Source organism: Maylandia zebra, linkage group LG13 (genome assembly GCF_041146795.1).
Source record: "Maylandia zebra isolate NMK-2024a linkage group LG13, Mzebra_GT3a, whole genome shotgun sequence".
NCBI classification, from domain to species: Eukaryota; Metazoa; Chordata; class Actinopteri; order Cichliformes; family Cichlidae; genus Maylandia; species Maylandia zebra.
Genome location: NC_135179.1, coordinates 24,427,060 through 24,443,480, shown reverse-complemented (window position 1 = coordinate 24,443,480; position 16,421 = coordinate 24,427,060). Strand labels below are relative to the sequence as shown.

Below are 16,421 nucleotides of genomic sequence, written 5' to 3'. Positions count from 1 at the left end.
TCTGTTGTTTTCTGTGTAAATCTGTGTCAAACATATAAGCCCGGAGTCCACTGTCCCGGTTGTTGTTTACAAGAAGCCATGAAAACTCACTTAAGTCTTAATTGACAGATTTAAATTCATTACACTTTTCTTTTTTGCATTAAATTTGCACTAATTATCTAATCTCATGTTGTTTGTAGTAGAACCAGAACTACAGATGCAGGAGATAAACAGTGCTGACAGTCTGTTAACAGTGCATGCCACACAGGAATCCTTTCAATGACACTGAGGTTTTTATTCATAGATGAGGGGAGCTGTATTTGAATATTATCCAATGCATGACTCAAATGACAAAGCTGAACAAAGCATCCACTGTAATGATAACTGGGTTTGAGTGAAGAACGTCACAGTTTTTGGCCTGGGGGTAAACCTAAAATTTGACATCTGGAGTGGGAAGCTTTCATGGAAATCGTTTTGAAGTACTGAATTTCGATTTAAGGTCTCGTGGTAGCAGGACAAAGCGGGTGAATTGGATCAGATATTGACGACAAAGAACTTTCTGAGCTGTCGCTAAACTCTCTTAAACATGGTGGCTGTAAACTGATGGTGTATTTGCAGAGCTGTCACATTGATCATGGTGATGATTTTGAGCTGTTAGCATTTTTGATCTCTAATAACAGTGGAAGAAAATGGTGCATGCAGTTTTTTCAAGAATTTGTTAGACCAACTGTCATAAAAAAGAAATATTTTAGCAACCTGCCAAACACTTGTTTAAAGCTTCAAATTTACATTGTTTATTAGGCAAATAATAAAGCAAATTCACATTTTTATACCCAAATTTGAGTCGGGCACTGGATTTCTCAGAAATTAATCAAGCATAAAATTCAGCCAGTAAAAGAAAATGTTCTGTTCAGAGATGTAATTTGGTGTCTTAATCAAACATTAGGGGTGGGGAATCGATACTGTGTAGTATCGTGATATTTTGTTTGCTAATAATGTATCGATACAGGGACAGCAGAAATCGATATTTTGTTACAAAAAAGGTTTTTGTGCTCTGACTTCAGAGCATGTTGATCCTTTTTCTGAGCAAGAATCCTGACATTCCTTCACTGTCCAAATGTGTTTAACTTTTTTTTTTGGCAGCAATAAACATGACAGTTTACTTATTTTAATTTAAGACATGTTTTATTTTAAGTTTAAAGCTTTTTTTATGTAATATAAAATTATATTTTGTTTTAATTTACTTTCAAATTCTTCAGTTGCTGAAGGGGCTGCATAGTTTTCATAAATTGCATAGTTCAGAATAGCTATAATTGTACCAGATGGTTGCACTCAGTTAAGTTGGACTAGACTGTAATACAAACCGTTTAAGTTTGTCAACAATAAAACTGACTGAAATGAGAGACTGAGTGTGAGACTTTGATATTAGACAAAATGAATATTGATAAAGTTTACCTTTATGTACAGAATCTGAATATCGCAAAATATTTTTAAAAAATTGCAATAATATCGTATCGTGCATTAAGTATTGTGATAATATCGTATCGTGGGATGTATGGTGATTCCCACCTCTATCAAACATCCCAAATTTGTTTTGTTTTGTTTTGTTTTGTTTTAAACAGTCAATATGAAAATTCAAGGATTAAAAACAGTAATTAATAGTAATACATCACCAGAAACATAACAAAATGATATTGTCACTACTGTTTTACCAGTACTGTACCTTTTAATTTAGGGGAACTGTGGCGTAAACCTTACACTGGGTGGTGGTGTAGTATTTTTCTGAAACACTGTACACCAATTTATCTACTTCTTTTAAAAAATATTCTGTGCTTTGAACTTTGTTAAAATATTAAGGGAAATGAAAAATGCTGTGTACACACACTACTAATTACAGTAAGACGTGTTTGAAAAATGTGAGATCCAAAGGTTGTTTGGCAAATTGAGTGGCTTGAATTAGGTAACTGTGAAACAATTTTTGGCAAATTCAGCAAATTTAGTCAACGAGCTGATATATTTAGTCATGTACCAAAGGTTCAATTTGAGATTTATAAAAATTTAGATTTGTTGCAACTGCATTATGCAAGCCAAATTACATGCAAATTCATGCAGCCAGTTATGAGATAAAAATGCTTTCAGGTTGTGGTGCCACCTATTAGTGAAGCACAATTCGCTTTATTACATCAGACTTCTGGAAGTCTCTAGAATTTCAGGTTGAAATCCCAACTTGTTTACAAGTTATTGAAAGCGTTTGAAAATTAAAGGATGGGAAAATAAAAGCAGCTCAATGTGGGCAACCTCAAATGTAGCGAAGGCTTCTTGGGAAAGGTTAAGCGTCCTCAGAGACAGTTAGAAAGCTTCTGTAAGCAGAGGCAGATCTATACAAAGGCAAAATTTTAGACCTGGCTCACAAAACCAGGTGTTGCAGCTGGATTTTCTAAAATGTGCCGCTCTCTTTTCTATTTTCTTTAGCCAGTTCACTTCATCTACTTTCTTCTTGTGACCTTATCTTTTTCTGAGTCTAGCCGGCAGTGAATATCTGCAGCCCACTCCTCTTTCCGACAGTGCTATTTTTTTGTTTTTTAATATTTATTTATTGTGTAAACCTCATGGCCTTAATTAGAACCAATATTGGAACTGCAATAAATTAAAAAATAAACATGTTTTTTACACTTAATATCTTACGGAAATGGTGTTTACTGATTGGAAAAGTATAATTAGAAATAGTTGGGGAAAAATGTAATTAAAATTTGCATTTCAAATTCATCACCGTGCAAGGTTAATTTGTAAAGATGAAAGCAGCAAAAAGTTTGAGAAATATCTTTTTTTTTTTTTTGTGTGTGTATAGTTTCCCTTATGGCACCTTCTCTGCATATCCTCTGCAGGACTCTGTGTGCATTAAAGAAAACCTCTCAGCTGTTGTAGTGGAGGATACAAAGGCAGTTACAATGAATGATGGTTGAGGTCTCGTATGGGGCACTGGAGGCTGATCAGCTCAGAGGGCCACTCCCATCGCCATGTGACATCACATGCTTTCATGTGATACGCTGATCTGCTGCGAATCTGGAAAGCTTCCATTTGAAATTCCAATTTAATGGAATTTGTGCTGCAGAACAGAAAATTCAGTCAGTAGTCATGTGAGATGGTATGCAGATACAGCCAGCAGAGCTGCAGTCAAGCTTTCAGCACACAAAAGATGACTGGAAGGAAACTATTTGGCCCAGTAACATTTGGTAAGATAAGAAGGACTGTGCGTGTTGCAGAGGTTTGTGTCAGAAATGGGTGTTTTTTATTCTTTTAAATTAAGTACATGTTGAAGATTTTATTAACCAAGCCCTCCTGTGTGTAGATTATTGTATTGTACGCAGGTTTGGATTAGAGGTGAAATGTAAACATCCAAGTGTGAACACTGAGTTATTGGATCTGTCTGATGGAATTAATCATGTCTCAGTCCTGAGGCCGTGTCTTGAATTCGCGTTGTGCTGTGTTACAGAAATTGTTCTGAAACGGTGATTGAAGGAGGTGTGTGGTTTACAGCTTATGCTGCACGTGGTTGCGGCAGGCATGCACATACAAGCCTGGAGCCGCTCTAAATGGCTTTCTTAGTAGAATAAGCACAGTTTCCTGTTTGATTTGGTATCAGTACGAATCAACAGTTTCATGTTTGATCATAATGAGCGTAATTGGAGCATTGATTTGTTTTGCTCATTTATACAATGCCTTGTATAGTCTGGCTGTTTCAGGGGGGTTGGGTTTGGCGGTTTTTCATTCATCCCATGGTTTTGTGTCGTAGATCTGACGTCACCAGTGGATTGTAAAGGGAATGCAGTTTTACAAAACAAAGGCTGAACTAATGTGATTACATCCTTGTTTTGTCTCATTAGTTAGAGCTTCACAGCCATCTCAACATATTATGGCAAAAGGATTATTTGTTTGTTTGTTTTTGGAGTGTTTTTTGTCCTTTTTTAGACGTAAGTGAGTGCTTTTGCTAAAATCGGATATTCACGTGATTCATGTGTTTTCTTTTACTTGAGAGAAATTTACTATCGTTCGTCTGAGCGAGTTAAGTTACAAACACACTAATAGCAAGGTGTATTTTTACTGTTTGTCCACTAATGCTTGTGAAGAAGGAAACCAGAGTTTTTCAGTATTATAATGCTACAATCCGAAATATTTATGAGTGTTTTGATGTTTGTCTTCTGTTGTAGCTCAGACATGAGTGGGGCCAGTAACACACTGGCACGGGAGTTCTTGACTGATGTGCATCAGCTCTGCAGTGCGGTAGCCCAGAGATCGGAGGCACGGGAGGAAGATGAGGAGGAAAGTCACATGGTGGCTCTGGGCGAGTACCTGGTCAGGGGACGAGGCTTCCTGCTGCTCAGTACCCTGGACTCGATCATTGACCAGGTAAGGAGAAGTCAAGTGCACCCATCCTGACTTTGATTATAGAAAAAAAAAATCCATTATGTATTTAATTCCCCAAAAAGTTAACCTTTCTGTGCTGTAGTTACAGAGAACCCACAAACATTTATCATTTATGCAGCTTTGCCAACACCAGCGTATCAGATTCAAATTTCTCTTCACTTGCCGCCTCTTGCAGCATCTAATCTCTTGATCAAGGAGAAACTGCAGATAGACTTTGCAGTAGAGAGATGCAATATAGTTAAAGCACATGACAGAAATGAGAGAATGGAGATATTTAATGACCATTATGCATTTATAAGACGCGATAACATTTTAAGAGTGAACAAGATGGGATTTAGTTGAGCATGCTGTATATTTGAAAATTTCCTGGAGTTTGATGGTTGTCAGTAACTTTCTCTATGCTTTTTTTTAAGTGCCTGGAGGTGACTACTGTTGTGATGTGGTGATATATAAATAACGCTGGATTGAATTGACTGCTTTTCTATGCTTCTAGAACCTTTATTCACATTAGGGGACTTCCAGGCATTATAGCCAATTCTTTTACTACCACAGAGCCAGTATTTTCTGTTTGTTCAAAGGCAATTTAGGCTCCTACAATACATCTGCTTCTGGTGTTTGCACAACTTACAAGACGGTTTTATCATAAGAGGAAACTGGCGATGCCCACACGCTGTTGATGACATGAATGATTGCTGAGAGACGGTCTTTCTGCTTCTGCTATATGCAAATTATTGATGCAAGTCTTTATAGAATATATGAGTTGCACTTAAAAATGCGCGCACACACACACACACACACACACACACACACACACACAAGCCCATTCAGCTATCTTAGTGAGGACCTTGATTGACATCATGCTTTCCCTAGCTGCTTACCCTAACCATTAAAAATGAATGCCTAACCCTGAACCTAAACATAACCTAATTGTAACCCTGACACTAAAACCACATTTTGAGCCTCAAAATGCCTTTAAATACCATCAAATTTGTGAGGACCCGTTTGTGTGTCCTCACAAGTGATGGTAAGTATAGTAGAATGCAGATTTTGGTCCTCACAAAGATAGCTAGACTGTGTGTGTGCATTTTTATAATAGATCATAAAAGACAATTCCTCGGAAAATTCTTTGTGATGTGGTCTGAACAATATTAGTACATAGAAATAAATGAAGGCCAAAGTTTCCTACCCACTGTCTATGAGGGTAAGTTGAGGCCTTTTTTGTGGTGCTCCTGTTAAATAGGATGTGCCTCTTTTAGACACAGTTTTTGTTTCCTCTGTTAACTGGCACCAGGCTATGACAGAGTGCAGGGTTTTTTCTGCCTACACACTTGTGTACCAGTCTTCAACTTCACCTTGGAGCTCACACTGGAGCGCACTGTGTGTTTCTTATATATTGATTTGGTCTGTGAGTGTTTTTTGTGTCAAGAAAGAGTTTAGGAGATTTTTCATTTGTTTATTTGTTTATTTATGGTTGGTTTTTGCAGCTTTCACATGACTGCTGGAGCGCTTCCCCTTGATAGTTTGTGTGAGAAAAAGATTTCGGGAAAAATGACCTGTCTATATCAAGTGTTTTCTTGAAAAAAAAGAACTGTTTGTCAGTGTCCCCACTGCCTCATGTTATTCATATCTTTTAGCTAATTTGAAGCAAATTTTCTATTTTTGTCCAAGCCTTCAGTGTAAAGCATCCATGTGCAGCTGTGTGCATCAGCAGCATCCCAAGTGGAATAAAGCCTTCAGAGACACATTATGAAGAACTTAAACTTTTCGAACAAATCAGGTTTTAAATCAAAGACCTAGTGTGTGAGAAAATGTATTTTGAGTAGTGTTTATTCCACACAGTTGTTATGTCCTCCCAGACTGTGTCACCTTCACTCTGTTGGTTTAGATGATTCAGATCTACTCTGTAAAATTCTCTTTAACAGTAGAAGTGTTATTAGTCTTTACATTAGCAGAACAGGAGTCCTGTAGTCAACCATGTAACATCCTATTGATTTGAGGGTTTTATTAAATTATTTTTTGTTCCCTTTTAAATTAAGGTTGTGTGTTGATGTGTTAAGCGTCAGGCTTGTGTCGGCTCTTTGATTTCACCTTAATGGTTTACCTTTCAAATGATTACTACATATACTACAGCTAGAAAAAAATGTATTACAGAAGTCATCAATAAATGGTAGTAAAAGTATTTGAAAAATTCCAGAGTAATACTAACAGAATATCTAGTGAAGATACTACTGGATATGTGACTTGCATTTACTTACTGAATGTCGGTGTGAGTCATTTCTGTCTGCAAACAGTTAACGTTGACACACCCATTGGAGATAGGGCTGAACGATTATGGAAAATAATCTAATTGCGATTTTTTTTGCCCCAATATTGCGATTGCGATGCGATATGCGATTATTTTTTAAGGTCTTTGTCTTCTGTATTATTAAACAAAGACAAGCAATACATCATATAGTACATTAATTTTAAACTGTTCTTTCCTGGAAGACAGACCTCTGTTATGATGACATGAGGTGATGCATGAATTGATGACTGACATTTTTATTTAACTTCTTCAATCACAACAGTATATTTGAACATACACAATAGTTTATTTTTAGCTTACAAACATCTGAGCATAAAGTGCTGACAAGGAACCCTGGTGTAAACATTAAAATGAAAGTCAGTACAATGTGCAGATTGCAGAAATATACATAAAAAAAATCAGTGGCTTTACCACACTCAGTTTTTCGACATCTGTGAACTACTAGACAGTCATTCAATTAAAAAATAATATTAAATAAATAAAACTAATAAATAAAAAATACACACATCTTACTGATCTCTGCAGTCAGTAACATTACACATAAAGTGCAAACATAATAGCAATTGTATAAACACACACACAAACACACCTTTAAAGTTTAAAGGCGTGAAATTGGACGGTCTAGTTCTGATTAGCGTCACCGCTGTCTCGGTGGAGTTTAATAAACTCGGCCGTCTGCTTCTTGCTATCTAAAATATAACCAGACACTGGTGTAAATTCTCGACTGTCTCATACTTCTGTTTAATAAGTTTTCTGTTTGACGTTTAGTCAGCTGTGTGAAAACCAAGGAGGAACCCACCCGGGGGATTAATAAAGTTTTATTTTATCTAATCTAATAACTTTAATCTCAGCCAAACCGATTTACTCACGAACAAACAAAACACTGAAAAAAGCCCAACAATAACATTTTTAGGTTGTCTAAGTGACTTATATATTACGTTTAACCCGAGCAGCGAAACTCCGCGGTGATCTGAAAATGATGTGCCGGGAGTTGTGCCGTTCTCGGCCGCATCAGTAACCCTCGAGCTCCCGGCTAGCTGTCGAGCTGGTGGGTAGCAGACGCCTCTGAAAACGTCGAAGCACTTTTGCAAATATGGGATATCTTGATAAACCGAGCAGATATTTGATGTTTACACAACTACTTTCTCGCCTGAAAATATGTTAAAAGTTTATTTTGTGACCCAGAAAGATTAGTATGAGTAATTTTAAAACTTAGTAGCGGCCGCCATTGCTGGAAACTGGAGTTTGGCTGGGCCGCGCTATGAATTTTGGGATATGGTAGTAATTTGGACAGCCTTCGGCGCGTCGCTGTGACGTAATCGGTCTACAAATGCGGCCTCAGGAGGATGCAGCCCATGAATTTGGACATGTCCAGAGTATAATCGCAGCCTTTGCGGTTAGAAAATTGCACTTGATCATGTCGCGATATTATCGCAAATGCGATATATCGTTCAGCCCTAATTGGAGATGTCCTAAAGAACAGAACCATCAAAGGTTGCGCTGGAGCACCGATGTTTTGAGCCAAGGCAAATAGGCACGTTGGCCATATCTCTTACCCTGTATTCACATTTCAATAACAAGTACACTTGAGACAAAAAAGAACTGAAAACAGTTGTGGCTATAATGTTCACTTACCCCTGGACCAGAAAAAACCTAAGAGAAGCACCAATTAGAAACACAGAAGGAGTGGGACTTCATCCTCTGCCAAGGATGCTATTATTACTCTCCTTTGGGCATTTCCACAGCAAAGGTGTTTGGTGTTGTGTTCATACTCTTCTATTATGAATCGTTAAGAGAAGAACAGCTTATTTTCTCCCTTCATTATCCAAAATGTACCTTTTGCAATAAATGGAGATGCATATTTGTAAAAAGTAGTAGCTGAATATAATACTTTGAAATGCTCAAAATGATCCTGGAATGAAATGGATTGCACTTTTTTTAATGCAGTCTAAGTCGGCGTGCGCTATAAACTAAACATCCTGTATGTTTTTGCTAAATCAGAAAGCTGTTTAATTCACACATGAAAGAGTAGGTTTATCATTTTTAATTAACACCTGGAGGAGGAATCCCCTGGATAGACATGAGCTCCCCGAGGTCTCAGAAGTAAGTCTGTCATGTAGCTGCTACATTGCTCCTCGACGCACTTGCATTGGAGATTAAATAACTAATTCAATAAAAGTGCTTATAAAAAAAATAAATGCGTTATTTCCAGCTGAAGGAAGTTTTTTAAGTTTGTTACATTTAGATGCAAGGCAGATTATTGTGTCTGGCAATAATCTATTCATTCTAACTGTTGAAAGTAGTGCAAACCAAGTGTGGTGGGTGTGTCTTGGTGTGACATTGGAGTGTGACCACAGGGAAAAGCAAAGAGAGGCTTTCTAGGTAAACTCAGTGTGCTTTGCTGCCCTCTCAGGAGCTGACCTGTCGCGAGGAACTGCTCACTCTGCTGCTGTCTTTACTCCCATTGGTCTGGAAGATTCCTGTGCAGGAGGAAAAAGCCCCAGGTCAGTGCCCACACATGACGTGTAATGTAACATTACCTAAAAAGTTTCCTTTAAATGTGTCCAATTCATAAGTATAAAATTAGCTAACCATTATAGTTACTCTGTTTCGTGTTCTAGCGTTTACATTATTCTTAAAAAATTATTACTATCAAGCAATCCCAAAAAGTTGATTATGGGAGAAAAGAGACCGAAGAAGTCACTTGAATGAATGACGAAACGTTTCTCCCACTGAAAGTGCTACGTTCAGATGAACACAATCAGCTTTCTGGGATTTACTTACCTGGATGATTGAGCATGCATCAAGACTATCAAGCAGTCTTCCAGCATCAGGTTTGGTGGGTTTATCAGTAATATGCAAGAGTCTTTACCCATTGTTCATTTCTTTATATTTTCATTGGCGAATGGGGAAATGAATGCAAGGATTTAAGGAAACATGTGCAGACACACATGGAAATAACATATATAAGTGAACATTAAAAGTTTTCACCTTTATTCTTTTGCACAGCTTTAGTTGAGCTTCTTTGTAATTTCTTTAAGTAGCCTTCAGGAATAGTTCTCCAGTTTCTTTGGATGTTTGCTGCCTTTTATTCTGTTCTCTGTTAAGACAATCCCACACTCCTTCAATAATGTCGAGGTCCTTGACCAATAGTCTTCAGCTGTGTTTTTCTATCCATGCTTATGCTTTTACTGCTCTGGCAGTGTGTTTGGGATCATTTTCAAGCTGAAAAATGAAGCCATTACCATAGTTTTTGCATTGATAATAGGGCTGCCACGATTAGTCGACTAGTCACGATTATGTCGACTATTAAAATCGTCGACGACTAATTTAATAGTCGACGCATCGTTTGAAGCTTTGTAAGCTCACAAAGGACGCAGGAATGAGTAGTAGGATTTAAGGGTGTAATAACGGACTGAAACAGAAGATGGCAGCACTGCATGTACAAGGATGCCAGCTGCCGTTAAACCCCGAAGAAGAAGAAGCTGTGTCCCAGAATTCATAGCGCAGCTGTCAACAATGGCGGCAGCTAGTTAGTTTTAACTTTACTCCTATTATTCTTTCTGGGTCACAAAATAAACGTTTAACATATTTTCAGGCGAGAATGTAGCTGTGTAAACCTCAAATATCTGCTCAGTTTATCAGGACACCACATATTTTCAAAAGCTCTCTGACGTTTTCGGAGACGTCTGTTACCCACTAGCTCGTTAGCTAGGCGGGGGCAAGGCTAACTAGAGCCGTGAGAACACCGGACTCCCGGCAAATCGTTTTCAAACCCACCACTGTCTTTCGCTACTCAGGTTAAACATGATATATAAGTCACTTAGATAACTTAAAATGTTATTGTTTGGCTTTCTTTAGTATTTTATTTGTTCCTGAGTAAATCGGTTTGGCTAAGATTAAAGTTATAGTTTTTGCACAGCTAAATAAACTTCAAGCAGACAGCTGATCATCAGAAGTTTGAGACGCTGGATAATATACTCCGGTGTCCTGTTATATTTTAGAAAGCAAGGAGTTTATTAAACTTCACCGAAACAATCTGCAAATTTCATTAAAAATTAATAAACTACCATCTTGTCTTTATTTTTAGTTAGCACAAACACTTCAAGCTGTAAGCTAATGATAGTTATATAAGACCAGATGCTGCTGGTGCAATAAGCTGTACGCTGTACGTCCAATGGATGATGATCTGATTAGTCGACTAATCGCAAAAATAATCGGTGACTAGTCGACTATCAAAATAATCGTTTGTGGCAGCCCTAATTGATAATTAAATCTATTTTGAAAAGATCCCTAACACCACTGACTGAAATACAGCCCACAAAGCCCATAAACTCTGGAGAACTGCTGGTCAAGACCACTTTAAAAAAAATTACAAAACTTTGTCTCCTTGGAAACCGATAAAAATTGGGGGGAAGCTCAAGAGTTTTGCACACTACTGTATGTGAAGACACTGAAATTGGTTTTGACTTTAAATTGCGTCTCTAATGTCCTTATTGAATTACTTATTTTTATCTCAGGGCTGTACTTGCACAACACAAACTTTCTACTGTACTTGTTTCACAACAGATTAATCAATTTTAACCATTTACGACATTATGAATGATGTTAGTATTGCAAGCACAAGCAGCCACAGAACGGGAGAAGAGCAGTGATTACAGAGTCCTGTGACCTCCAGATGACACTGGCATTTAGTACAGGGCTGCCGATCCTTTCTAACATGCACCCTAGACATTTTTACTTTAATTAATTCTTGCTTACTGAGAGTTTGAGCAAACAAGGTACGGCTGCTGAGATGCAGCTGAGCATTACACTTAGGAAGTAATATTTTTGATATTTAAAAATAAATATTTGTCAGGCTGGTGTCTAACATTACGTGTCAAATACTAAAATGTGACATTTACAGCTGCTGAGTATACGTCTACAAGTATACTCAGCAGCTGTCTATAGGTAGTCCCATGAAAAATGTTGCCTTTTTGGTATTTGTACAGATAACATTTTGTACTCTTTGAAGCAATACCAATTAATACAAGTGTATTTAAACCCAAAATGTAACAACTTGACTGCATTAAACATTTGCCTATATTAAATCAGTAAATAAATATCAGACACTTGCAACAAAATACACCTGTACATATGTAACACTATCAGATCCACATAAATGGAATCCAGCGTTTGTGAGATCTAGGGTGGGTTTTTTCCTTTCTGTGGGAGTTTGTGGTATAATCACTCCAGTCGCAGTCAGGTTTTAAGAGAAAACCTGAGGGGATACCTACGAGTTAGTCAGGGTGATTTAAAAGTATGTTAGTCATAGTACACATAACAATGATTGGCTCCAGCAAGTTCAGATCAAGATCACTTGATGCGTAAAAAGAAATGAATAATAAAAGGCCCAATGAACCCTCCCAGATTTTATCTCGGGATCTGCAGGTAACTATTTCAACTATCGGTGACAAAGTGCATGTATTTACAATCAGAAAGCAATTTTAACTTGCATGGGTGCAGGGTTAATACAAGTCTTTTCTATCCAAAAACAACATTAAAGCTGCAGCTTGCCAGTGAACATATGGGCAAAGAGCTTACCTTTTGGAATATTGTGTGGTCACAGTAATGATAGGATGCAGAGCACAGGCCAAAGACAGCTTTTGATGAAAATAACCCCATTCAAACTGTGAAGCATGGTGGTGAAAATGGTACGGCTTGAGGTTGCTCCTCTGCCTCAGGGATTTGGCAGCTTGTTGGCAGGGCTTTAACTTTCATTTTTCACTATCAAAGCTTACTTGTTGATGATGATGTAAGCTATTTGTAAATGGTAAAAGGACTGGCACTTTTCTACTTAATCTGAGCACTCAAAGCGCAGTCTGAGTCCTCAGATTGTAGTCTGAATGTCTAAACAATGTAGGACCATTTAATAGGATAATGCTTCTAAGGACTCAAAGAAATCAACCAAGGAATGGTACAAAAACAAAAAAAATGAGGTGGTGTTGAATGGCTTGGTCATAAAGAAAAAGACTTTCTATTCCATTCCATTTAGATTTGCTGGGGAAACCCTGTATAAGATTTTTTTTTTCTTATACAGGGTGCCATAGTAGTTTGAAAGGTTACTATATTTTATCCACACAAGCATTTCACATCTATTGATATTTTTGTTGAAAAGGTTTATTTTGGTCTTGTTTAAGTATGTCACCTTTATCTGTAGACACCAGGATCAAGTGCTTGTCTAAATATTAAAACAAAAAAAACAATACTCTCACTTTGTGGGATTTTCTTACTTTTTTGCGATTTGCATGCACCTAGAACAAGTATGATAGATATGTATTCTATGTATTGACAGATTTCACCCTGCCGTCCCTGCTGGAGGTATTCCTGAACCGGGAGGTGAAGGCCATCCCTCTCAGAACAGGGCTGAAGGCTGCAACAGATGAGCAGACCTCTGGGAAGAGATCCCGTGTTGCCAGCAGTACCTGGAAGTCACGGAGGTCCCGGCGGACAGCGCAGAGATACTCTGTGAAAGATGCTCGCAAGTCTCAGGTTTCTACCTCAGATTCAGAAGCCAACTCTGAAGACAAAACTGGCCCAGGTAGTGCACGGAGCCGAAGATCACATGGCTCCACCATCCAGGTAAGCTGTCAGCATCATCGATCAGACGCCTCGCAGTTCACGTCCACCGGCACCACCACAGAAACCATGAGTGCCCCATACCCACATCCCAGAGCCCCTGGATCCCAGATGGCTGACAGCGAAACCCTAACAGACCCAGCTGCAATATCAATATTCAATCGAATGGAAAACTCGCCTTTTGATCTCTGCCATGTGTTGCTTTCCTTGTTGGAGAAAGTGTGTAAATTTGACATGAGCATCAACCACAACCCTGGCCTGGCTGTCAGCGTTGTACCTACTCTCACAGAGATCCTTACTGAATTTGGAGATTGTTGTGGTCCAGGGGGTGGAGGAGGAGCAGGACCAGAGGAGCTTGCTGGAGGCTGGACAGAGGAGCCAATTGCACTAGTTCAGAGAATGCTACTACGAACCATCTTGCACCTGATGTCTGTGGATGTGAGTCAGAATGACAGCCTTCCAGACAGCCTGAGACGTAGTCTAACAGACCTGCTGCGAGCCACTCTCAAAATCCGGAGCTGCTTGGACAGACAGAGTAACCCTTTTGCTCCTCGGCCCAAGAAGACTCTACAGGAAGTACAGGATGACTTCTCATTCTCTCGTTATCGCCACAGAGCGCTACTGCTTCCAGAACTTTTAGAAGGAGTACTGCAAGTGCTGCTGGGTTGCCTGCAGGCTTCCACTCCCAACCCTTTTTTCTTTAGTCAGGCTCTAGAGCTCATCCATGAGTTTGTTCAGCACCGTGGCCTGGAGCTCTTTGAGACTACAGTGCTTCGACTGGAGGGACTTGGCAGAGCCAGAGATTCTAAAGTTGGAGGTGAAGCCTCAGAGAGGCTACGAGGCCTCATTGCAGGGGTCTTCAAGATTGTCAGTGCTGTAAAGAAGGCAAAGTCAGAGCAGCTGCATCAGTCTGTGTGTGCCCGAAGGCGCCATCGTCGCTGTGAATATTCCCACTTCCTGCATCATCACAGAGACTTGTCAGGTTTGCCCGTCTCTGCTTTCAAGCAAGCTGCTAGGCGCAACCCCTTTGAAGAGGATGGAGAAGGCGGAGGAGAGATGGAGGGTGAAGCAGTACGTTATCCTGAGCGCTGCTGCTGCTTGGCTGCCTGTGCCCACCAGTGCCTGCGGCTCCTACAGCGCCTGTCCCCCAGCGGGCCAGGTGTGTTGCAGGTATTGGCTGGGGTGCAGGCTGTTGGAATCTGCTGTTGTATGGACCCCCGTTCAGTCGTAGGACCTTTACTCGATGCCTTTAAAGCTCCAGGGCTGCGTAGTTACCAGTCTCATGTTCTTAGTGTCCTGGGGAGACTGATCTTAGACCAGCTTGGTGGGGGACAGCCTTCAGAAAAAGCCAAGCTGGCCTCATGTAACATCTGCACTCTGGATAGCAGCCAGCTGCCAGGCCTGGAGGAGACATTGCAGCACGGGGAACCTTCAGCTATTTCTACCAGCCTGTGTTACCGCTCCCAGGGTATTCTGCCAAGTGGAGGGGGCACTGAGGATATGCTGTGGAAGTGGAATGCTCTGGAGGCCTACCAAGAGCTAGTGTTTGGTGAGGACTGGCAGCTTAGTCAGCAGATAGCTGGCCATGTGTGCCACCTAACTCAGAGGGGCAATGCTATAGTGCAGTGGCAGCTCTACACACACATCTTCAACCCTGTGCTGCAGAGAGGGGTAGAGCTAGCCCACCACGCCCAGCAACTGGGAGTTTCTACTGTCTGTACTCAGGTCTGCAGCTATCACACGCAGTGCCTGCCTGTGGAGGTACTACTTGTTTACCTACAAACGTTACCATCGCTTCTCAAATCAAGGTGAGCTGGTTCACAGGTTTAGTTAGTTTAAAATATAATTCTCAGTTTTCCCTCTTCGTGTGTGTGTGTGTGTGTGTGTGTGTGTGTGTGTGTGTGTGTGTGTGTGTGTGTGTGTGTGTGTGTGTGTGTGTGTGTGTGTGTGTGTGTGTGTGTGTGTGGTTAGATGTCAAAACCTCCTGAAAAAAAGCAGCACGTTCTTTGGTTATGAATATTTTCAGAAGCATTAGCAATTTATTTTATAAATTTCTTCTGAAAGACAAGTGATATAGATGTTTATTTCGATAGATATTGCATATTTCTTTCTTATGAAATGGATTCCTGTCCTTTTGATACAATGACCTAAAGCAAATATAATCCGCCAGTTCAAAGGAGGATACCTAATCTACTTGGAATTTCTTTGTCATTAGATCTATCCCTCCAGGTCATTGCTAATTAATGCTAATCAATAATTTAGCACTGCTTTGTGAACTCAGCGAGATGGAGAGGATTATTGACAGTTTATGTAAGAGTGTCGTGAGTACAGTAGCATAACATAGCAGAGGCAGATAATGTTTGTTCGTGTGCTTTTATCAAAATGCTGGCAAATGTGAAGTTGTGTAAAACTGTATTTTTGGTTTTTGGTGTGGATATTCTCAGTTGTCTGTAGAATTCTGAGATGTTGAGACAATCCAGAGACATACAGGTTAAGTAAACTCTGAAACGCCCATAGAATGGGACGTGCAGAGGTCTGTGCCTGTGTGTTAACCCAGGTGACCTGCTTAGATTACATCTCAGCGGCCGCTCTACACATGCTGTGATTGGTTGCATGTTCTTGCGACCCTCAGCAAGATCGGGAGTGTTAAAAAATAGATGGCTGGATGCTTTGAGATGTTTTGTCAGCAGTAGGCTGATAGATTTCCTTGTTAAAATTCAGAGAGTTCTCTGCTCTCTACAAGTTTGACTGACATCTGTGATGGGTTTGGTTTTTTTTCTCTTTTAACCAATCCTCTGAATTACATTTTACAACTCTTTAGAGCATAACAATAAACTGCTCATATCAATGAGGTGTCTGATAAAATATTTATTGATAAAAAGTCCACATGTGTTTTAACAAGAAAAAACATTAATAGCCCAATAGCTAATCAGTTTAACTCTGCTGCTATTTTTCATTATGTTAATTTTTTTTGAGACAAAATGCACAACAATTTACTTTTAGATTCAGAAAAGCAGGAATCAAAATTCTCAGCTTGTGTCGAGACTTTTAGTTTAATTAATAGACTATAAATGTAGATCTATAAGTTTATATA

General features: G+C 39.4%; 1 protein-coding gene across 1 annotated transcript in view; it reads left to right on the top strand.

Annotated features, from left to right (window-relative positions):
• The window catches only part of lyst (lysosomal trafficking regulator), a 61,334-nt gene that overhangs the window by 12,477 nt on the left and 32,436 nt on the right, over positions 1 to 16,421 (top strand). Inside the window, exons 3-5 of the mRNA XM_004559733.3 lie at positions 4,188 to 4,386; positions 9,123 to 9,213; positions 13,044 to 15,135. Coding sequence (XP_004559790.1) covers positions 4,188 to 4,386; positions 9,123 to 9,213; positions 13,044 to 15,135 — 2,382 coding nt within the window. The remainder of the gene's footprint in view (positions 1 to 4,187; positions 4,387 to 9,122; positions 9,214 to 13,043; positions 15,136 to 16,421) is intronic.